Source organism: Falco rusticolus, chromosome 11 (genome assembly GCF_015220075.1).
Source record: "Falco rusticolus isolate bFalRus1 chromosome 11, bFalRus1.pri, whole genome shotgun sequence".
NCBI classification, from domain to species: domain Eukaryota; kingdom Metazoa; phylum Chordata; class Aves; order Falconiformes; family Falconidae; genus Falco; species Falco rusticolus.
In genome coordinates, this window is record NC_051197.1 from 11891823 (window position 1) to 11915184 (window position 23362).

Consider the following 23362-nt stretch of genomic DNA (forward strand, 5'->3'; position numbering starts at 1 on the left):
CAAATCTGAAAAGCACCCATTAGACATGTAAAGGTGTTGCTGATCTAAGAAATTTTTACAATTTTTGCTCGCGGTTATAGAGAAGCCTTATTACATTTTTGCCTAGAAGCTACAGCCACCTACCTGCAAAAGATTCTCTGTCACGAGCATAAGTACACAGTTTTTTACCAAGTTATATACAACAATTACACAAGGAATCCACAAAACTTCTCACAGACAACAATCCCCCCCCCAAGTATGCATTTCTATAGAAACTCCAAAAATCTGTATGCAAATGTCAATGCAAAACAGGATCACAGTTATATCTGTTGACTGTGATCTCTCGAATTCCTCATTGCAGAAGTTTTTCTTTTCTGGTGGTCAACATCAAAGATCATTAGGATCCTCTAAAAGGCTCCGCTGCTCGCTCTCTCGGCCTCCAGCAAACACACCCATGCCCGCGTATGCACAACCAAATAAACTCGCTGTGTTAATGGAGCAAAGTTTCCATGGTGCAGTATCTATATGTGATGGGAATATGATACAGAGCCAACAGACTATTTAGCGTACACTATCCTGGTAGTAACAGAAGAATTTTAATATCGATGAAATATCAGGGATGTTGCATTTGCTTGGCTCTACCATGCAGCAAAGCATCTTAAAGAAATTTAACAATACGGGTAAGAAAACCAACAAAACAAAACGCCTTCCACTTCTGCCCAAGTTTTCCAAGCTGGCTGGAAAGTTTTTATTCTGCTTCCTTTCCCTGCAAGTCCCCTGCCACAGCGCTGGCAGCGACGCAGGGAGCTGGTGTCACTGTGCCTGCCTCTCGCACGCGCCCGTGCAAAGCCCCGGCTGCTCCCAGGAGGGAGAGGACCCACGTCCGGCACACGCTGTTGGCAAAAGCGAGGCACGGCGGTGGATGTGGATGCGTCTGTCTGTCCGCAGCTGCGCTCCATGTGGTCTAATTCATTTAACAGATTTACTTCTTTAAATGGGCTATCTGACAGGATTTTGCTAGCAAGATCCATAGCAGCTGATGCACTCTAAATTAATTTAGCTAGCGGACCCGCTCATCCGCTGCTATGTCCCGGAGTACTCTTTTGAGCAAGCTTCATTTCCACAGCCAGGTTATATTGATAAGGGAAAGAGCATCGACAAAGATGTCTCTAAGCCTTGCCATCTCACCTGCCTCCCCCCGTGGGTAATTATATTACCAGCTCGCACACATACACAGCCATACATGCTCCCACCTACAGCCGCTTCCCCTCCAGACCCAAAAGGAGGGAGAGGGGATGCTGAACAATGAAAGGAGCTTACAGCACGGAAAGTAGCATGGTCAGGGGTGGATCAGAAGGAGAGAGGGGAGAGAAATAAGAGATCCCATTCTTAGTGCAAGGAATACACGGCTTCTGCCTTCAGTGGGAATCATCCTACCCTCGCAAACGCCGACATAAAAGACACACTTGCAGCATATTTCAAAACCAAAGAGCGATGGATTTACAAGGCAGGTTGATTTTATGATGACTTTTATTGAAAAGGTACGCTGGGTTTAGGCAGATGCCTTTTAGCGCCGGTAAGTTAGCACAGTGCCTAATTCAAGGAGACAGCCTGAGGAAGCAGCGCCGACAGGAGAGAGAGAGCCACAATGTCTCTATTACTCTCCTCGGCATCATAAAGGGGAGAAGGAAAATCACGTCTGAAAGGGAGAGGAAGGCACAGTGCAGCAGGTTTTTGTTGGGGAAAAAAAGTAATAATAATAACAACAACAATAATAAAATTGTTTTCTAGGAAGAAAATTCAACAGAACAAAGGAGCCCGTGTGAAAAGCAAATAATTTGCTCCTTGGTCTACATGTCTGGGTTTACAGGAAAACTCTAATCGTAAGTTAGTGCTCTTCTGCTGCTGCCCCCAGACCCCTCCCCATTGCGGGTCACCTCCCAGCTCAACCAACCTGGAAGGCCTGCCCTTCCCGAAGGACAGCTCTGTGCAGGCAACACCACAAGGGACGAGGTGATGGGGGAACAGGGAGGTACAGTCATGAGCATGTGAACTGGTTTCCTTCAGTCCAACCGCCCAGCTGTAAAGGGGCACATCACCTTTCGACAGGCACCAAAGGGAGGAAACAGAGAAAGCACATGGTGCAGCAGCTCACTGAATTGTAAGACTCGGGCTTGTCTCTCAAAGACGGAGCTCAGTGGCCAGAACTATTCTTAAGTTAACCAGAGGAAAAGGTACTTTTGTCCTAACCTGAGGCACTAATCCCAAAGGTGATGCATTTACTGCAAGAATGGTGTGCATGAAGAAAAGGTCAGAAACACCTGAAAGAAGCAGGGGGGACACGTTTGCCTCAAGCTCTGGGAAAGTTTCTGGCTACACACTCCAGCTGCATCCCTCATTACACACATATGTGTACCAGCATCTATAGCCTTGCACTGGGGCACAGACAGCTTGCTACATGGTCAACACCGTCTCTCCAGCTGTATGCTGGAAGAGGAGTTTCCTTCAAGAGCACCTCACCTTAAACATCTGCCAAAGTCCATTTAGAAGAGACAAGGCAATGCTGCGTGGCTGGGCCTGGCAAGCAGGAAAGGCTGGTTTCCCTCTGCCTTCAGCAAGAACCACAGCACTGCGGGACAAACACCTGTGGAGCATCTCAATGAGGCGCAACTAAAGAAGAACCAACAAGTCAACGGAGGTACTTACATCTGTCACTTCGGTCTTCGGGACTGGATGATGTCTCCCGGTCAGAAATGAGGCCAGAAACGGCAAAGATCTTCTTCCCCGTATCATCAACTTTGAGGGAACCGGGGGAGCTGGAGGGGAGCTGCGTGCCAAATTCGTACTCCTTCCCATCAGTGTCCGAGAAGCGCAGATGGGGTGAGTCAGTGTCATGGCAGTTTTTCAGGCGCTTGGCCGGTGTAAAGGCTGACTGGTAGCTCTCCCGGTCTTCAGTAGATGCAAAGGGGCGGAAAGCCCCAACGCCGCTGTGGTTCAACATACTAATCGGGGTGCAGTCCAGGTTGGGGGGTGCAAACTGGGGGTGGAGGTGAAGAAGGGATGGAGGAAAGTCACGGTTTGCAAACGCTCCCGGCACCCCGCCTTGCCGGTGATACATGGAGGCAAAAGTATACGAGCCATTGGTAAAGGGAATATGCACGTCCTTATCTGCTGACACGGGGACCCCAAAAGGCCTCGGCTGCTGGCAGGGAATGGAAGCATCACGGCTGGCTTCGGCGGTGGAGGCGAGAACCATCAGTGCCGGGGAGGCCAGCGGGTTGGGGAGATAGGGTGAGTTCTCCATCTTGAACGCTGCCCGGTGTAAGTCCATCGGAGTCTCTTTCCTCAGCAGGTTCACAAGCAGAACGATCTTCCCTGGAAGGAAAGCAAGGCGATGCCTGGGAATGGAGTGGGGAAAATTACTGGAGCATCATCACCCTCCAAACACTGCAAAGAAACAAAAAAGAAAAGAAAGCACGACTGGTTAGGTTTCTGCACTCATCTCTCTGGGACACTCTGGCAGCAGGGTGGCCACATGTGTTACAACCCACCGGCCGGAGATGCACCACTGTTCCCATTCAAGAAAATCAATAGACAACTTCACACACTAGTGGAATCAGCTCTGGCCCTCCAGGTTAAAGGGTATCATCCACTGTAGATGAATGAAAGGCAAACCAAACATAATAACATGCAGATCTAATAACCCACTAATAAACAAGGTTCAGTCTAAAATTAAGATAGTAACTCCAAATTATAATTGGTATTTTATATGGCAAAAGAGGCACATACATATAATTGCAATAAACTTAAGAAAGCCCCCCCACAAACACACACATACCACTATTTGCTTGGGGGGGGGTGTGCCCGTGGAACCAACATAAAAATATCCATTGTACGTAGCTACCCAAATCAGCCGGCGCACATGATTATACTGTACACGCTGCCCAGGACATACATAACAGAGACGTATTTTCTCTCACTCTCACAGTTTATATGGGTAGGTAAGTACTTGCACATACAGTACTTGATACCATCACATACATACATATATATATATATGCACACAGTGTTGGAATGTAGGAATGTGGCCGTGCATGGGTGCGTGTATGCAATACACAAACACACACAGTCCCTGTTAGCCAAAGAAGAGACTTCCCTAGTAAAATGCCTGGCGTCTCTGGCAATGCTTAAAATCATAATGGGTGCTTCTGCCATCTGATCTCTGCAAGCGTCTGCCTTTCGGGTTGGGGACAAGAGAGAATGGATCAGTAATTTTAGTTCCTAATGCACTCACTCTTAAGTAGATTTGTAAACTGCCCTAGATGTGCCATTAACATTTAGAGGAAAATGTTAACAAAATTTCTGCCTCATATCTTGCTGAGCCTCCTAGGTTGGCTGCAGCCACCCAGCCGGCCACAACCCCCTCCCAGGGTGACAGAAGGGAAAATGCTCCTTTCTGTATCTCCCCCGTTTCGCTCCGGCTTTTTGTGTTGTTATTTTCTTCCCCAATCAATCTCGTGTCTTTTCTTTCAAGCTTCCGCTGCCTGCCATTCAGGCCCCACAACCCAGCTTAAAATACAAGGACTATAACTTTGAAACAATATACTAGCTGTTGGAGCTCAAAGGGCCAGAAAAATCATATAATAATAAAAAGCTGTTACAAATTGTGCCTCTTAAATCCAGAGGGTCAAACATCTCAAATAAAACTTAGTGAAAGAGTGTCTTCCCTAATGGAGTGCCTTTTGTACTCCATGAATGAGGGAGCCTAGGTTAACAAAGTGTATGAAATCCAGTCTGTGGCTTTAATGCAGTTCAGTGATAACATTTCCTCTCTCCCATCCTGTACCCAGACGCTCCGCTGACTGTTATTAATTGTGAAGATGAGTGGACATCATCTCTCTGCTTCCTCATTTGGCAGCCATCCTTAACAGACATCATTGCTAAATTACCAGATTATGTATCTCACATTAACGGATTTGCTCTCTTCCAAATTTTAAATAACTTTTGCGTCGAGTTTTTGCCATGGAGGGCAAGGGGGAGAGGGAGAGCGAGGGGATGCCAAGGGCACCCTGGTCAGTGCTGCAGTCCTGGGTATGCTCGCTCCGCTTCTTTATGCGAGGCTGATCAAAAACTGGAGGTCAGGAAACTGCAGCCACTGGCAGATTCAGAGTTGCTGGGGGCTTACGCAACTGCGCAAATATCCATGTACACACACATGATTATATATCTAAAGAGATGCATGCAAATAAGCCGCCGTTCTCAGAAATAGACAATCATTAACATGGAAGTGAAACTGAGCAATCACGGGAAAACATGGATTTCCAGGGGGAAAAAAAAGCAACCACCTCTGCCTCCTTTTCTATTTTTACTTGTGCTATCAGCCCATTACGTTAAATGTATTTCATAAATTAGTAATCTGGCCGCAACACTTGACACTCCTGTAGGATACTGTGAATCACTATGGCCGTTTATTCGTTTGCAAACTTCATTACACTGGGAATAAATCAACACATTACAATATTTCAGCCAGCCGAATTTAATTTTTTTTCAGCTCCCACTTCCTTTTTCGTTCTCTCTTGCTCCTTTCTCACCCAGCACCTCCCCACCCCCAGCAACATGGACAGATTAGACCGCGGCGGACCAGTCATTATGAAAATCTATCGTTAATACACTCCCAATGTCAAAATGTCATAGGTTTAAATACAGAACCCAAAAATAAGAAAACTAACTGGCCTTCTTAATTAAAAAAATATGGATTGCAGGGTCATCAGCTGGAGGGAACATTGGGGTGCCGGGAAGGCGGTGGGCACAGGTGGACTGAGGAACTGCTACTTTTCTGCCTCTATGCTGATTTTTTTTAATTTAGCACCTCACGCAAATCCAGATTAAAATAACTCCGGCTATTGATCTGAGCAGTGGAATTGACATTAATTTTAGTTCACTTCTCACTTTGCAAAGGGATCAATAGGAAGTAATAACAGCTGACATCCCCGCTGAAAGGAGGAGAAAAGACGGGCTAGAGACAGAAATCGAAAAGCAACCAAATAAATCAGCAGCTACTTTTCCACGGCATCAGACAAACTCCAAACAGATTGCAAAAAGTCTTTGTTGAATTAACTAAACAAGGCATAGAGGGAGGGGGGGTGGAGATCAATCTAGGAAGCTACATAAACTGTCTACCAAAGATGAAGGTTAGATGGACAGACTGAAAACAAACTCTGATTTTTTTATTAATATTTTTTTCATGACTACCTATGTGCATAGTTACTGGTTTTTAGAGCCACCCTGTTTAAGGCGCACACAAATTACCTGTGTAATCGTGTATGTTCATAATAACAAGGCTAAACATGCCACAACCAAGACAAATTGAATCAATAGCCTTTCGCTCTGAACCATAAAAAAAAAAATGTCTCACCGAGGAACAAGTTGTAATCGGTTATCTCTGGCTCAGTTTTGGTTCCTCTGCTTACGACGGTTGTAGCACTGTGCTGAATTAGTTAAGAGGAAAGTCTGATAAAAGTAGGAGAAGCCATGACAGAGCTGGATTTAGCAGGCATCACAAACACCCAGCAAGTGCAGAAAACAGCAGTGACCACTGGTTCTGAGCATAAAACCCACTTGCTAATCAGCCTGCAAAGAAACACGCACATATGCGAGCACATGCACACCCCATACGCAGCCACCAGATCTGCAAATCTTTTACTAAAATGTTACTCAGAGTTCCTATTACTAAATCACCTCTCTGCTATCGATTAAAATAAGTAAAACACACCACTCTGGTTTCTACAACAGGTTGCATTTTTGTGGTCTCTCAACCATTTCCAAATGCTAGAGATTAAAATAATGGGGCAAATTAACATTTTTCTCCCTCCAGAAACAAAGTTTTCTTGGGGAAAAAAAATTAATTAACAAGCTATAGGGGAAAAAAGATTAAAACAATAGGAAATCCAGAAAAATTGATGATGCATGTAAATTAGGAAAGACCCAGGAAAAAATCGCAATATCCATTTACATTAAAAAGTTTTTTCCCCATAAATGTCAAGTAGGAATTTAGAAATATGCTCTGCGCAGAAAAGCCAAAGATTATAAAACAAAATAATGCCAGCTGTTTGGGGATTTAAGTGCTCAAATGGATTATATATTTGAACCAAACTGGATTTCCTTATAATAAATAAAACAAATGCAAGCTCGAAAGCCAACAAAGGAGAGCTCTCATCACTGGATTAAGATACAAAGGAAAAACAGTTAATTTTTTTCCAACGCGTGAAATATGCCAACTGCAGCAGCACACCCGGGCAGCTGCTGCGAAAATCGGTTTAAGGAGAAAAGAAAAAAAGAAAAATAATAATAATAATATTAATACTAGGGAGAGCGGGGAGCGAAGGAGCCGGCGGCGGGGACGGAGCGGGCAGCCCCAACCCCGGCCCCGGGCGGCTCCGGCGGGCAGGGCAGTCCGGCCTCTGCCCCCGCTTCGGGTTTGCTGCAAACTTCTTAAAAAAAAAAAAAAATATTTTTTTTTTTAAGAAAATAAAAGGAGGGAAAGAAGCCCCCGGGCGGAGAGGGTGCTCCCCGCGGCGGCGGGCTGCAGGAGGGAGGAAGCGCCCGGGGTTTGGCAAGAGGAAAAAAGAGGGAAAGAAGAAAAAAAGCCCGCAGCCCAGCCAGGGACTGCCGGCCGCCTCGCCCCCGGCCCGCCGCCCCCGGCCCGCTCCCAGCTTGGCGAAATCCAAACGAAAATCGCGGGCGGCGTCGCCCCGGGGGAAGCCCCGCTCCGACGGGCAGCGCGGGCGGCGGGCACCGGGCGGCGGGCACCGGGCACCGGCCCCTCCGGCAGCGCTCGCCCCGCCGCGGGAAGCCAGCGGGGGCTGGCACCCCCCGGCCGCCCCCTCTACCCCCCGCTCCCCATTTTTCTCCCCCGCCCGTGTGTGTGTGTTAAATAAATCCAAATAAAATAAAATAAGAAGGGGGCGAGCCCCGGGCTGGAGCCTACCGACGCCGCCAAGCCCCGCCGCTCCGCTCTCCCCGCCGGCAAATTAAACAGGTGTTTGGCGGCCCGGCGGGGCCGGGGCTGCGGGCACGGCTCCGCACGGCCCCGCACGGCCCCGCGCTCCCGCACGGCCCCGCACGCCCCGCCGGGAAGCGGCCAGCGGGGCGCAGCCGGGGCTGCTCCGCTCCTGCCTCTGCGGGAATTATTCCCTCCCGGGGAGGGCGGCGGGAGGGGGCTCCGCCAGTCCGGTCCGCGAAGTCGCCTTCCCCCCCACCCCCACCCCCCCCCGCGCTTTTTCCTCCTCCTTAAACCCCGAGTCACAAAGATCCTCAAACGCGGAGATGCCCAGAGTTGTTTGGATTTATTGCAACAATCACTTACCATACACATTTCCTGTGTGGAAGGACAAGCATTCAATACAACTCTTTAAGTAGACAGTTCCTAATGATTTCATTGTGGTCAACCAGATGGTTTTTATGTATTTAGATCTGAAGGTGAAGAATTATTTTCCATGCTTCCAACCTATTTACAGACTTCCCTGGGCTAGAGCTGGGGTGGCTGGTTAAAAGAAAGCAAATCCTGCGATTTCTCGATCGCATCGCTGGATGATCCAGAAAGTTTTCTAAAGGACCTAAAGCGAAAACAGGGATAATTCCTTCCACCTCTTCTGGCTTTCCAAGCTACGCAATTCACATGTGGAGTAATTTTAGCTCATTCGTTGAATAACGCTGACAATTTAAACCGCCTCTCTACCTTTGTTTTATCTGCAATAATAAAACCAGAACAACACCGCATGTGAGATCCGGGCGTTTGGTCCTACCTGAAAGCAGTCGGGGGCAAGGGCGGCAATCTTTTAGGGATGAAGGACCCGAGGAGGGGGTGAGGATGTTGGCCAAACTTCAGCCTCGTCCAAAATTAAGCTAAAAGTGGCGACTTAACAGCGTGCGTTTTAAAAAAAATAAAATAATTTGGTCTTCGAGCGGGGATCGCGCATTTTTGGTACGGCTGAAAACTAAAGTTCACACGGGGACTGCACGATTGCAAAAATGAAAGCTTCGGAGTAAATAAAATTACTGGCTGTTCAGTGTTTCTTGAGAGCACAGAAACCCTGGCGGGCTTTGGGTTGGGTTTTGGTTGGTTTGTTTGTTTGTTGGGTTGTTGGGTTTTTTTCAGATACTTTTATTGCAAAATAAAAGCCTTAGTTTGTGTATTTGGGGGGGAAAAAACCCAAACAAAAAAAAAAACCCAAACAAAAAACAAAACCCAAAAAACTGGGTGGTGGGTGCGTGGATCTGCTTATTTCCTTTGAAAAAAGTTTTTGTTTTGCAGCCGCTGGGAAATGAAATTGTCGCTGCCCAGAGAGACCGTGGAGAGAGCGAGGTCCTGGGCGCAGCGGAGGGAAGCGAGGAAAGAACTCCCCGGCTTGCCCCACCAGGGGAAACAAAAAAGGAGGGGAAAAAAAAAAAAAAAAGACTTCAAAACCCCTGTATGTATTTCGCAGCGAGGAAGCTGTGCCGGTCTCCGGGTCGGGCCGGGTCCCCCCCAGCGCGCGCCGTCCCCAGCCGGGCTGCCGCGGCGGTCCCCGGCACCTGATCCCCCTGCTGGCTACCGGTCCCCCCGGAAAGCCACCGGGGGGGAGGATCCGGGCAGCTCGGGGCTCGCCGAGGGCGCGGGGGGGGCCCTTTTATCTGCCTTTCCCCCCGGCATTACCATGCCGATCCCCACCCACCCGGCCCTCCCCGCGGCCGGCCGGCTCCCCGCCGCCACCGAGCCGGCCGGCTTCCCCGGGGCTGGGCAGGGAGCAGGGGGAAGGGGGAAAGGGCGCGGGGGACTGGGGTGGAGGTGGGAGCCGGGGAGGGGGGCGGGGGGGGAAACTTGCCCTGCAAAGTTTGCGTGCGGCCGGGCGGCCCCGGTGGCCGGTACTCACGGTGCGGCTGCCGGCGGGCGCTGCGCGGAGCTGGCGGCGTGCGGGGAGCAGGGCAGTCCCGGGCGTGCTGGCCCCGCTGCGCGCCCGCCGCTCGCATGTAGCAGAGCGGGAGGCGCCGGGGGTGCGAGGGAAGGAGCAGTGCTGCCTCTCAGTGCCGGCTCTCATCAGTGAATGAGCCTCCACTCTCCGAGGGACTCCCGGCTGCACACACACACGCACACACGCGCGCACACACACACACGCGCGCACACACACACACACACTCGCACGCGGAGCCAGGCTGAGCACTGCATACATTAGGGCACTCGGGCAGTATGGGAAATGCAGTCCAGCACCGGGCGCCCACCCGCCGGCCGGCCGCCAGGCACAGCCTCTGGAGTTGCCCCAGTGGGGCGCCGGGGGGCTGCTCCTCTCCCAGGGCCGCCGCTTCTCCCCCAGCCCCTCCGCTCCAGCGTCACCCACCCGCCGTTATTTCCTAGCACCCGTCATATTTTCCACCGTGCAGCTCCCTCCCAAATTGCAGCGGGATGCTGCAGGGGCCCCCCAGCAGCAGCATCCCCCCCCGGGCAGCCTCGGACCCCATCAGCCCTGGGGCAGCCGGCACCCTTTGGGATGCTCACGGGCGCGCTGCCTTCCCCCACGCACCCATCTGCATCTCCTGACACTCAGGGGTGCCCGGGGATGGGCAGATCTGACAGCATCCCCACATTTGCCTTGGACAGCCGCAGCAAAGCCAGAGAGCAAATTAGGGACTTCACACTCCCAGTGCCTCTCCGGCTGCAGCACACACGCACGGCATGCACATTGCTGTTTTAATGTTTCCTGGATGCACGTCGCAGCTCCACACACACATGTGCTCCACCTCAGCCGCCAAGCAACTCCCCTGCCAGCCCTAGGACTGTCCCAAGCAAAAACTGCCGGTTGTAGCAAATGGAAGAACCAGTTTCAGATGGGGGCTCAGATGTAACACTTGTCTCATTGTTTCTTGTGAAGTACACCAGGGATTGATCCAAAAGACCTATTTATTCTACCCAAGAGCAAACTGTTTCGGTTTTCTCTTTCACTGCTGAATAATTTCAGGTGTTCTTAAAAACAGAGTATGAGCAGCATTTTCTGGCTCTTACCTAACTTTGCACTGGCATTCTCAAAATATGACCATGCTATATGACATACACTGAAAAAAGAAGTCCTCTCCATCAGCGTCATCAACCACTTGGGCTATATCCTATGTGTGACAGAGAGTAAGAGGGATAATGTGCTTATGACATCCAACAAGTTCTGTGTAAGCAGTGACTCATCACCAAAGCATATGGGCTGGTTTTGCCCGTTACTGCATGGGATCACTGCATGCGCCAGCCCCTGCAGAAGTGTCCACAGGCACAGCAAGAAACATCCCCCAGGCCTTAACAGGGTGCCTTGTGCGGGCCATAGCGGTTTGCTTCTCCGTGGGGCTGAGGCTCACCCACCCTTTCTACAACACATCAGGGACAGCTCTTACTTGTGCTTGCATGCCTCGTGAATGCTAAAACCTTTGGAAATGGTAGTAAATCTAGCAAAAAAAAAAGGCTTTCTTATTTTCACACTTAAATTTCAAAATAAAACAATGTGACATTTCAAGCTCCTCAACTCAGGAAAGCACCTGGTGGAGAAGCTTCATGTCCTTTCTTTAGGTAACCATCATCAGCTCTGTTCCCTCTCTGTTCCTTGCTCTGACCTGCAGCTCAGCCATACAGAGGCTGATGATGCTCCACAAAAAAAAACATGCTTCCCCTTCAAGGGACCTGCTCCACTGCTGCTTTCCTGCACACCGTGCGCAGGAGTGAGGAGGATGGCAGGGCAGGCAGCAAGTGCTGCCTTCATCCATGGATCGGGAGTGGCACAATGGTAAACACGGGCTCAGATTCCTGAGCTCCTTTTCCCCTTCGTGTGAAAACTGGCATTTAGATATTCCAGGTAAAAATCTCTCACAGTTGTGAGCAAGCATTACTGTGCATATATTCTGCTCATGAATAACATCTGCAGTTACCCCTTGATTAACCAAAGGGATGATTCTGGGGGGGGGGGGGGTTGATCATTTCTAACATCCCTTCAGAAACAGCTGTCCTGCAGGCTGCCTGGACAGCCATGCCCCAACACATGAGTCCTGCTGGTTTGTGTGGGGACACTGAATTAATTGGCACCACGCGCATTGCCAAGACACTCATCCTGCAGCATGCTCCACACCAACAGGAGCAACCAATTGAGGACTTCAGTAAATATTCCAAGTAAATATTCCATAGGGTCATATAGATGAGCCACATTTTAAGTAACATCAGTGTTTTGACACACTTCAGGAAGCCACATGAAAAACCAACCCTTATCTCCCAGGGATCTGGAGGAAAACATTCAGCCACAGCCCAGCTAGTGCTACAGCTTCACAGTCACAGTTACAGAACTCTGGTTAAAAAAGTGCTCTTGTTATAAAGCCGTATTTTCGGTGCTTACAACATCATGAAAAACGATCCCTTGGATTCAAAATTCTTTCTTTTGTTCTTAGCCAAAGAGCAATTTTTAAATTTTTTTTTATTTTTTACTTGTCCAGTTCCTTGGTACGGAAAAAGGGATCTGAGTCCTGCACCAGTGTCTGATTTATGCTAGCTGAGAATCAAGCTCTGTGTTTTGAGGCATAAAAAAAATTATGCAGCTTTATTTAACTTTATGTTACTGCACTGTTACACAAGAACTTAATACAGTTTGGATTCAGGGAACAAGTCTGGCATTTAGCTAGCTTCTGTGAGCAATGTCTTCAGAGGAAAATGAGAAGATACACTCAAGTTATTTATATTTGTAATTACCATTAATCTGTATTACTAATGAGGGTTTTGATCCTGAAAATGGATCCATAAACATGGACTCCTGCACCACTATGGAGCTGTGATATGCACAGAGCCCCATAGGAAAAATTTCCACTGAAATATATTCTACACTGATAATTTGGACCCTAAAATAACTTTGAACATCTGATTTGACTTTGTGTGTATTGCTCATCTCTAAGAGTAATAGGGGACACCTCCATTCCCTCCTTCCCCCCCCTTCCCCCCCCCCCTTAATATTAAAACAAGATTTGAGATTTTTATGGGCTATCAGAGTGCTGTACCTTCTCATTGCAAGTGCTGTTCTAAATACTGAAGTCTAAATTAAATTAATATATACAATCCTGAACCTACAGAGTTGATTAGATGCACTTAACTTTATGCATAGATTTCAATAGGATTACCAATAATACATAAAGTCAAGTGTACATGTAAATTCCACCACAAACAGTGCTTCGACTGGAAACTCGATGGATTCTTACAATACCAACGCACAATTCTTAAAACAAGAGCCCCCTTCACCCGTCTTCCTCTCCTCTAGCTGCTAATTCAGAAATTAAGATTGAGAAATATGACAAATTGTAGCAGCGAGTACAGAAAGCATGGGGCAAAACCACACTGCACGCGTACTGGAAGCACATGGGGATCCCATGGCAATGCCTTGCATTTTGGGGGATATGCCCTGTTGTGATGTTGTGGGTCCCCAGAAAAGCGACACCCTGAGAAAGTGCTGAAATTCTGCAGGTCTGGGACTACATCCTGAAGTCACCGGCACTGTCACCTCCACTAGTCCCAGGCCATCCCTTCCATCCTTTCATCTGCAGTATGGATGGAGGAGCGAAAAACGGCAAAGTAATTAATTAAAAATGAGCTTTTTATCGCAATTAGGCTTCAACGCAGCTATCGCTCCCAGCGAGGTGTGGGTGGCTGGCTGGCGTGTGTAATCTCCATGCCCTCTGCTGGCTACAGCCAGCGTGTCTCAGCAGCGTGCCACCACCACCCTGCCCTCACCGCTGGGAGAAGGACCACTCGTCCCCTCCTGGGAGAAGATGCTGGGAAGTGCTGCCAGTAGCGGTAGTCCCTGCTGTCCAAATGTTTCTGTCCCCTGGTTTTATCAGAGCCCTGGCTGTGGTTTAAGCGTCAATAAGCTGTTGGCTACGCTGCAGGAGGACAGGAGCTTGAAGCCTCTGCAGTTAGCTGTGTCTCACTCTCTGACGCTGTTAGCAAGGATATCTGAGATGAAGATCGACCTATGAGTTTGGGAGCATTATTCTGGTTTTAGTGGCCAATCTGAGCTTTACTCTAATGATCGATGTAAGGATTGTCCCATTGCTGCAAAGAGCTAATACAGGAACTCTTCATCTTCTGAACCATCTGTGACTGCCCTCTGCCAGTCCCCTCTCTCTTGCAGAGGAAGAATTTGGCAGAGGGAGGGCTGAAATCATACTATATGCCAGAAGTTTGAAATTCAGAGCTGGTGTACTCTCAGTGACTAGTCTTTCCAGAATTGGAAAACAGTCCTTTAAATGACTTGTTGACTCACAGGACTAGTAGTGAGAAAATTTTCTTCAGCCTAGATATGGCTGACAAGTAAGCATGTCCCTTTTTTATCATTATCATCACCATCACCTAGATCTCTTCCAAAGTTAGCTGAGCAGCACAGGAGAGCGGGGAGCAAGAACCTCCCGGTTCCGCTTCCCAGGACAAGCTATCATCAGTGCAAGATGTCACTGTACTTTGCAATCTTGCTCATCACCAAATCTCTACAGCAGAGTGGAGACCATGCCCAGGATCTTGCAAATGAGTACTAGGTGTTCTTTATAAGCCATTGTCCTGCGGTAGTATTTCCTACATGACCTTGCCCTTGAAAAATTCCTTCTCCAGAAAGGAGATTGCAGGCTGGATGGCAGATGCCTGATAAGTAACTATATCAACCGTTTCAGGTACACTGCTTGCAAGGGAACTTCAACCGTATTATCATTTCCAAGGCTGAGGGCCGACCCAGATGCTTAGGATAAATATCCAGAGCCCTAAATGAGGCACTTCTGGGGCTCTGCTCCTGAGGAAAGTTCTCTCCAAAACTCTGGTAACCAAAGCTGTATGATTGAAGCATGTGCAGCATGCAACATACTTTCCTATCAATTACTTCTCGCATTTTACTGTTCGAGCACTGGACACTTGTTTTCTGCACAAGCAGCCACTCTGTTTTCAAGGCTTTTTAAAATCCCTCTCTGAGAAATATCCTGTTGCTAGGAGTTCCACAGGCTAATGGTGTGGAAAAATACTTCCCTGTGAGAAGAGCTACACCTGTCCAACCCCCCTTCTGTGCACCATCCATCACGCTGACAGCACAGGTAACTTGCCTGGGATCATGTCAAAGCGTGAAATAGCTATAAAGGCAAAGCATATGTGTTTGCCATTTTTATCATTAATGGGATCAAGTAAAACTAAGGCAAAGCTATTGAACTGTGCCTCAGAAGCCAGGGGAAGCTGGAGCCATGTCTGAGAGCGGCTCAGAGTGGTGGCTCCTGCTTTGGCCCATGGAAAGTGCATGAGGTGAGTAACACTGCTGCTCGTATTTATTTCTTTGTGTTTGCTGTGAGTGCACCTCAGGGAACATGCTGGGTGTGCTTCCAGGGCCCAAACAGGCTGCACAGCCTCGTGCAGGGGCAGCACCACCTCCACAGACTGGAGGGACACAGGGCTATGCCTGCCTGAGACATGGGGCTCCCCAGTTCAATGGGGAACGGGAAACAACCCCCACCTTCCCTTTTAGCCAGACAAGCAAACCTGAGCAGGACAGATCTAGTGAGCTTTTAAGGCAGCTCTCCGGTGTGATTAGTTAGAGCCTAACATGAGATAAAATCAATTGGAAACTTGTGTGAGTTAAGGCTGCTCTCATCAGTCAGAGTTTGTAGCAGCCAAGTGCAGCATGATTGTTATTAATATCTGCTACAGATATATAAGCTGAAATGGGGCTTTACAGTAAAAAGAAAGACAAGTTGCTCTTTCCCAAGAATGTACAGGTTGCGGATCTAATTCAGAGCCGCGCTGAGCACCCTGCACATCTGTAGTAATAGGAACTGGCTGTTCTCAGAAGGAAATACACTGGTGCCTTATAGGCACATGCATTTTCTCATGATAATACACAATACAGAGGGATGTTGTTTAGGAGTTCAAAGTGCTGGGTATTACGATGTCTGTGGTCCAGCCCAGGAGCTACATTAGATATTAGCCATCTCACATGCCATAGGTGACTTAAGACAAGCCTATGCTTTGTGCCTGCCTTCTTTCAAAGAAAAATGCTTTATGCCAGTGCAGCTAGTCCTGCATAAGGCTGGACCTCAGCATCAGCTGTAGTGCTCACTACTGTGACTGCTGTGATAATTCCCATGCTGTGATACGAATGGGATTGCACCATAAACCCACACACCTTAACCGCGCTGATGGCCAAGCCTACATAATAGCCAATGCATTGGTGCTAATGATCCAGTGTTTATGGTGGCCCACAGCACCGTTGTCATGCCAACCAGATGGTATTCCTCCCTAGAAAAAATAATAATAACTAAATAAATAAATACTTTCTTTCCTTAGACTAATCTGTCTGTTTAATAGGAGTTGGAAGTTAAATCTGAAGGGGGAAAAATCCAGGCTGAAATAACAAACCAGCCTCTGTTCAGATGAGAGCAAAGCGAAACATCTTTCACCCTTTCCATCCCCTCTGCCCTTTGCAGAAGACTGTAAAATCTCTCCAGTGAAGCGAACCCCTCCTGCGGCTGGGCAGGGGAGCGGGAAATTCTGCCTGATCGGTCCCTCCCTGGGGATTTGGGTCAGGCCAGGGACTTCCACGCTGAATTCCCCATAGCTGGTCCCACAGCAGCGTGGCCGCAGCAGAGCAGCGGTACAAGGGAAGCCTGTCCTTGTTGCTGCCACACTGTGCAGGAGCACCCAGCAGCCTGCCTGCTGCTCTGCCCCAGCAGATCTGGGGCCCCGGCAGAGATTTTGCACTCTGACACACCTGTCAGAGGAACTGTCGGGGTACGCGCAGGAGTGAGGGTGCTGCTACAGACCTAATCAAGCCTCGCTCCTCCTCGGGATCTTCCTTGACCTTTCTGAGAGGGTGATGCGCTCCAGAGCTCCAGCTCTTCCTTAGCTCAGTCACCAAGCCTGGCTTCAGAGACCATTTGCACAATCTTTTCTAACAACTTTGGAAAATTTTTCGTTTCTTCCTGAGATGGACCCCTGCTGCTGATTTCCAGGACTTTGTGCCTCATTCTTACTATTCCTCTCCTGGGAAATTACCCATCTTCCTCCAAGATATACGTGTCTTCTTTCTACTGGTCTTTTTCACAAGTCACTTCTCACCTGCATTTCCCATTCCTTTTCCTTGCCTCTCTCTTGTCCTTTAATCCAGCTCACATTACTCTAGCAGTAAATTATTTAAAGCAGGCAAATACATGCAACAAGCTGGCTTTCTGTCAGACACAAGCTTCTTCAGAAACTGATACACTCACGATTTCTTTACCTTGGCCCAGCTTTATCTTTAGCTAGCTTTTTCTGCCATCCAGTCCCAATGACCCATATCCCATCATCCAGTCCCACATCTCACAACTGTTCAGATGCCTGCCTTGATTGCTGGAGGAACATTGCATTGCATCTGCAGTTTTCCTGCAGACTCCAACCCCCTCAATGGATCAGTGAGTCAGAATTTACTTGAATTCACAAAATTATTCCGATAACAAGAATAGCTAGAATTTTAACAGCAAATAAATAAAAAAATAAACCTTAGAAGGGGCATAAACCCTTACACTACAGGTGGGACCATTGCCAGCTTGAAGGAGAAACTGGCTTGTCCTGCCAGTGTAGTTTCCCCGTGCAAGACTTCCTGAATGCCTGTTGTGCCTTCTGGCACTGCCCCTGTGAGCAGGGGCAAGACATGGATTAGGTGACCTCTAGGTCTGGTCCATCTCCAAACTTCTGTGGGTTTGACTCTAGTCAGAATTGAAGGGAATGAGGGATACTCAGGATTCGAAAATTCAGTGACAACACTCCAAATCAGGCACTTCAGAGCTGACAGCCATCACTTGCACACACTATCTTGCCCACTTCCCTTTGTTAGCACTGAGACAGTGAGTTAGCTAAGGCGGACACACCAATTCCCGCGTGCCTGCCATGCATCATGCATAGCTAGTTAGGCTGCATGGGAGTCGGTATTAATTTCTCCCTGTTGCATGTGAAGTATGTGAAAAGTCATTTTTTTCTAGTCCTGTGTTCTTAGGCTGGTTTTCAGGAGACTCCTTTCCATCCATCCTTCCATCGATCCATCAAGCCACCTACACACGGCATTGTTCTCCCTCCCTTAAGGCTGTGCCAGTGAGAAACAGTCATAGGGTTTGACAAAGAGATGTTAAATAGACCTGACAATTTGTGTGCTCTTGTAAGAAATTTTGAGCTTCAGTAGTGTCTGGGTCTTTCTCCCATTGATGCTCTTGAAGCTGAGTCAGGTTTGAATTGTCCTGGAGATGTTCAGGGTCTCTCTCTTACATTTTCAGAGTGTGTGGGTAGTTGACCCTGTTGAGTAATGTGATCTCATTAGACAGAAACACATGGCCATTGAGATAAGGACGAGCTGTCTTCCATAAGGAGCAATAGGTTTGAAATCAGATCTCAGCTGGTCTTTCTCTTACATGTTCAATTGGTGTGACACCCCCCCTTCACTGAAATCCTGCAGGGATATATTTCAGTGGGCTAATTATAAATTCCCTCTGTCTTGCATTAGCTGGATACAGCATGCCTGATGGCATGAACCTCCCCTCCTTCATTCGTGTTGTGCACCTCTCTTGCTGCAGGCAAAAGTAATTTCCCCAGCTTGGAAATGTGATTTAATTTGACCTTGTTCACACAGGTTCTGCATCTTTTACATTCCCACCCCCAGTGATAAAACAGGATCAGAGGAAATTGCTATGAATCACAGTGATGCTCTGCCTCAGCCTCCAATTCTTCTTGTTCCTTCCTCTCCCTCCGTCCCCTGCTCTGCCTACACACCACAGCTGTTTTCCTTACAGGGTACTTGTGACTGTACCTGGAGGATGTAAGAGGGTTGTGAAGATGGGAAACCACAGGCTTGTGTCACATCTCCACTGCCCAAAGAGGCAAGCTGCTTGTCTTTCCTTACGAGATGTCTCAGGAGTGAAAGAAAAAGAAATGGAGAGCAAGAGTGAAGAGGGAATATTAACAGAAACAAGGGGTGTGCTTTAGGATTCTGTTTCTCAACCATTTTTGTAGCAGAGCCTTACCTGAGAGAGTGGCCCACGGTCCCTGCCTGCCTGGATCCACTCCTTCAGCCCTCCACTGCCTGCCCCAGGGCTGCTGTGGGGTGCTCACCTGCACCTTCCCACTGCCCAGGGGCTGCTGCCCCCTGGCCTTCCCACTTGCTCTTCTTCCAGCACTGCTGCCATGGTGAGAGTAAATGGTCTAACTTAAGTATCTCAGCCCTGGGCTCCACAATGGTCCTATTTAGAGGAGTATCTGTGGAGAACCTTGTGCCCTCCTTGCACAAGTTCAGAAGATCTTGTCTGTGGGAGTCCCTCTCCCTTGTTCTGTATTGGATCCTCAACAGTGAGCTGCTCTGCTGAAGGCTGTCTCTTAAGCTGTACCAGAGGAGTATTTATAATACAGTTGCTACTTTACAGAATCCCAAAGCATACAAGATGCTTGGAGAGGCACGCTCTGGCTGTGCCTCGGCTGTCTCCACCAGTAAACTCCGGCATGGGAACAGCAAGCCATTTTACATCAGCTCACAAAAGCTGTAAGCCATGACAAGAAACACTCACTATCTGTAGCAATAAGCTGCAGAGCGCTATGGAAGCATGCTTACAATATTTTCCCAGTAATAGGGATGACATCAATTGTCAGCGAAGCAGGCAATCTGGCTGCACGTGTCATTCAGACTTGTTAATGCTCTGCTTCTTGTCTGCTGGCTTACCCCTTTGTGCTGAACTGTTACTAGAGCCTTGGAAAATCTGCTGGGTCCACTGCCAAATTGCATGGATCCTCTCCCACCAAATGCAGAAGATCTTAGTCTCATTTTAGGTCTGTGGGACTCCTATTCTTTCCAGCAAGTTTCTGAAGGGGATGAGAAATGTTTGAGAACCCTTAAGAGGAGATCAGAGCTATATTTGATATTGCAACAGCTCTATCTAGAGAAGGTCATACTTGCTCTTTCTGTCTCCACTTCAGCAATTTACATCAAATGGAGTATGGTCTAAACAGGTCTTATTCAGCCTCAGGTTGTATTGGGGTAGCTTGGCCAAACAGGAAGGACTTCAGGTGGTCTTTAAAGGAGTGGTAGTTGCAAGCATTGAGCTTTTGCACAAAGAAATGAGTGGGAAGGGGCAGGAAGGAGAAGAAGGAGAATACGTCCTCTCATCAGTACTCTCTGAAGTTAGGAAACAGCTGCCAGAGCCGAAAACCACAGTGGATAAAGGACAAAATGGGTGAGGTCCTCCAGAGAGTAGACTTTAAGGACAGAAGGTTCAGTTCTAAGCATAGGGTGGGTTGTCTGCATGTTGATGGGCTGAGCAGTGAATCAGTCCAGAGGTCCAGAGGATGGAGGGCTTTACTTGCTCTCCATCAGCTCAACTCTTTCTCTGTCAACCAAAGTGAGATGCCTTGATCTCTGAAGCCCCCAAATGATGGCTGGTGCCTCTCACATGGAAGCAAAGCTCCACCTGGAGCAGCGTGGCCTGAAAACCTGCCAGCCTGGCTTTAAAAAATGGCAGTAGGAGCTCATGGCCAGTGAACTGGATGTCTGCAGAGCGCCATGCAAAACGCAGTGAGATCCAAGCACTACCCACTGCTGAGTAACATTTTTGTGAGTAAGAGACTCGTATAAGCCATCCACAGTCTCTATTCATTTCCCATCACACACACACACACACACAGACCCCAGGCAGCTTGTATGAGGCTGAGCAAGTCGCTTGCTTTATCTGGCTGCATCTAAACTCACCTTCATTATTGCACATTTTGGCTCGCTTTCATCCTCTTCTGTTGTCAGGAGTTTGCCTCCATCCCTCATCTTCCAGCAGGAATGAGCATGCTGATGCTCCCCTCCATCCTCTCACTGTCTCTTGTCTATTTAAACTGTAATGTTTTAGGAGCAGCGACATTAACCCTCGTCTGGATTAGCATCGCTCTAATGTAAATAATATTAGTTACATTATAGATGTTTCCGTAATTAGAGTTCCTATTTCTATAGGCATTTAAACACCCCATCTCCTCATTTGACAGTTATGTTATTTGATTTGTGTTCTCCTGATGTGGAGATCAGTACAGAAACCCTTTTATCTCTTCTGATGAACGGGTTTAGACTATGATTGGATTTGATTTTTTTAGAACCGTGTGTAGGGAGGAGCCCACAGATACCAGGTACAATTTGTGTAAGGTAGGATACTGCCACGGAATTTGAATGGAGGTTAAATAATGTGACAAGAAGCAGGGTTTTAATCAGTGGGATTTTTTTCAAGGAGCATGAGGTAAGGACAAACCCTTTCAAAAGCAGGGAATAAAAAAAGAGCTGGCCTAGGTGATGAAGCCTTTTGGGAAGAAAACTTGGCCTCCCGGTCCCCGTTTGCCTGCCTTTTGTATGGGACACATCAGTATTTGCTGGTACTCTGAGGGAAGCCCGCTCATGAAAAGGTTTACCAGAGAGTCTTGTCTTGGCAGATGACTGTATGTTTTAAATTTAAACAGAGAGGCATAAATAGTAAAAAAGAAAAAAGGGTAATAAGAAAAATATCAAACTGCCCAGTGCAAATCCTTGGGGAACTTCTATTGCAATAGCTGACCTCCCATATAGCACCATTTATTTCATACACTGGCAGCTTTATAGGTGCTTGTACAGCTACAGACGAACACCAATTTGCCAGTGCAGTTTGTTTTGATAACTGTTGTTTTCAATAAATCTATATTAAAATCAAAGGGAAAATGAAATAGACCGAAGTCAGTGGCACTAGAGATAAGGTAGCACATTACTACGCTGGCCTCTTCAGCTGGAGTAGCTGTCTCTGCCTCCAGCGTGGATGACAAGTGTGATGAATTTCGGTGGTCTCAGCTGTGCTTTTTGATGGCAGCCAGCATAAGTGAGAATATTTGGGGGGGAAGAAGGAATTTTGAGATTTCAAAGCTCAGCTACCTCAGGGCTGTAACAAAGGAGGAGGTCTGGGTGATGATGCACTGCTCGGTCTCACAGGCTCTTTCTCTTGGGTTTCAAAGGACATCTACAGGCACAGAGGCCAAGATCTCCAGTCTTTGGATCCCTCTGCACTGTCTCCCAGGACTCCTTAGGTGTTCCCATCCCTACACAGCGATGCATGCAGCTGGTACCTGTGGACTGAAAGCAGCAGGAGATGCGGGAGCTACGATGAGTCTCCAGGCAAGTGGGATATCTGTGTCTCAGGCTGCTCTGGACATGGCACATCCTTCTCCTCCCGTCCCCTGGCAGATTAGGTGCCTCCAGTGGCAGAAGGGAAGTCCTGGTGGAAGAGAGGGAGGAGGGAAGAGAGAATAGAAACTCCAGGGAGAGAGCTGAGAAGGAAGGAAAGAAGAAAGAAAGGAAGGAAGGAGCGAGCAGGGGGAAATGATGGGAGGAAGAGAGAGGATGGAAAAGGAAGGAGGGTCCCCGAACACTGGAGGGGAAAGACAAAGAGGCAGAAAATAGAATAAACAGAAGGGGAGACGACAGGGAAATTAAAGCAGTGTAGACAGAAGGTATGTGAGAGCAAGGGTCTAACTCTCAGCCCCTCACACCAGGGACTAACGCCTTATGCACCTCCCTCCTGGTGAATTTAGCTCTTCTTCGGAGATGCACATTTGTGGAGAGAGAGGCGAGACCTTACGCTTGGTGAAAGGAGCCACTTTGGCCAGAAATTTAGGAAATACTCTAAAGACCTGGCCTCTGGACACTTGGAGTAGCAGTAGCTAGTGCTAGCCAGGTAATTATTTAGTTTCTACGGGGCAGTTCAGAGGATTTTTGGATCCAGAAAGTTTTGCATAGCACTGAGCATCGCAGTTGTGTCCAAATAAATAATGAACACGAGAGCTTTCATGGTAGAGCAGGTCAATTTTTTTCCAGCAGACCAGTTTTCTACCAGAAAATGCTGATGGGAGTAACTGGAAGCATTTCCTAGGCTGTATCAATGTTATCCAAGCTTTTGCTTGGATGTTCATATGGGGTTTTTGTCATCTTCTTCTGACAGAATTGTTTACTCCTGTGTTATACACATATACCCCTTCTGATCCAAGTGCTTGGCCAAAAACACGAGGTCTCCTGAGCTGAGGGGGAGCCAGGCACTCTCTGGGTACAATATCTTTCCTTTGTGAAGTTTTGCTTCCCTGCCCACAGCAAGGATCAAACCACCAGTGACCGTGGGCTTGTGCCAGGCCACTTTGCTGCCAGCCATCAGCCCGAGAACCAGTTCAGGTTTTTTCAACAGTCACATTCCCTGGGCTTGTTTGGATGGTGCTGGGCTCTCCTCTTCTTCCCGGCTGCTCTAGTCTCTTATATCATTCTTCTAAAAGCACATTTGAAAAATAGTTGTCAAAACCAATCATCCCCTCAGC

General features: G+C 48.1%; 1 protein-coding gene across 2 annotated transcripts in view; it reads right to left on the reverse strand.

Moving 5' to 3' along the window:
- RNF220 (ring finger protein 220) overlaps nucleotides 1–6503 on the reverse strand; it is a 229237-nt gene extending 222734 nt beyond the window's left edge. The window contains exons 1-2 of one of the 2 annotated variants that reach the window (XM_037403813.1): nucleotides 6395–6503; nucleotides 2686–3426 (exon numbers count right to left, since the gene is read on the reverse strand). In XM_037403813.1, coding sequence (XP_037259710.1) covers nucleotides 2686–3310 — 625 coding nt within the window. In that variant the 5' untranslated portion in view covers nucleotides 3311–3426; nucleotides 6395–6503. The remainder of the gene's footprint in view (nucleotides 1–2685; nucleotides 3427–6394) is intronic. The other variant, XM_037403812.1, reaches the window with a different exon arrangement.
- Between the last annotated feature and the right edge of the window lie 16859 nt (nucleotides 6504–23362).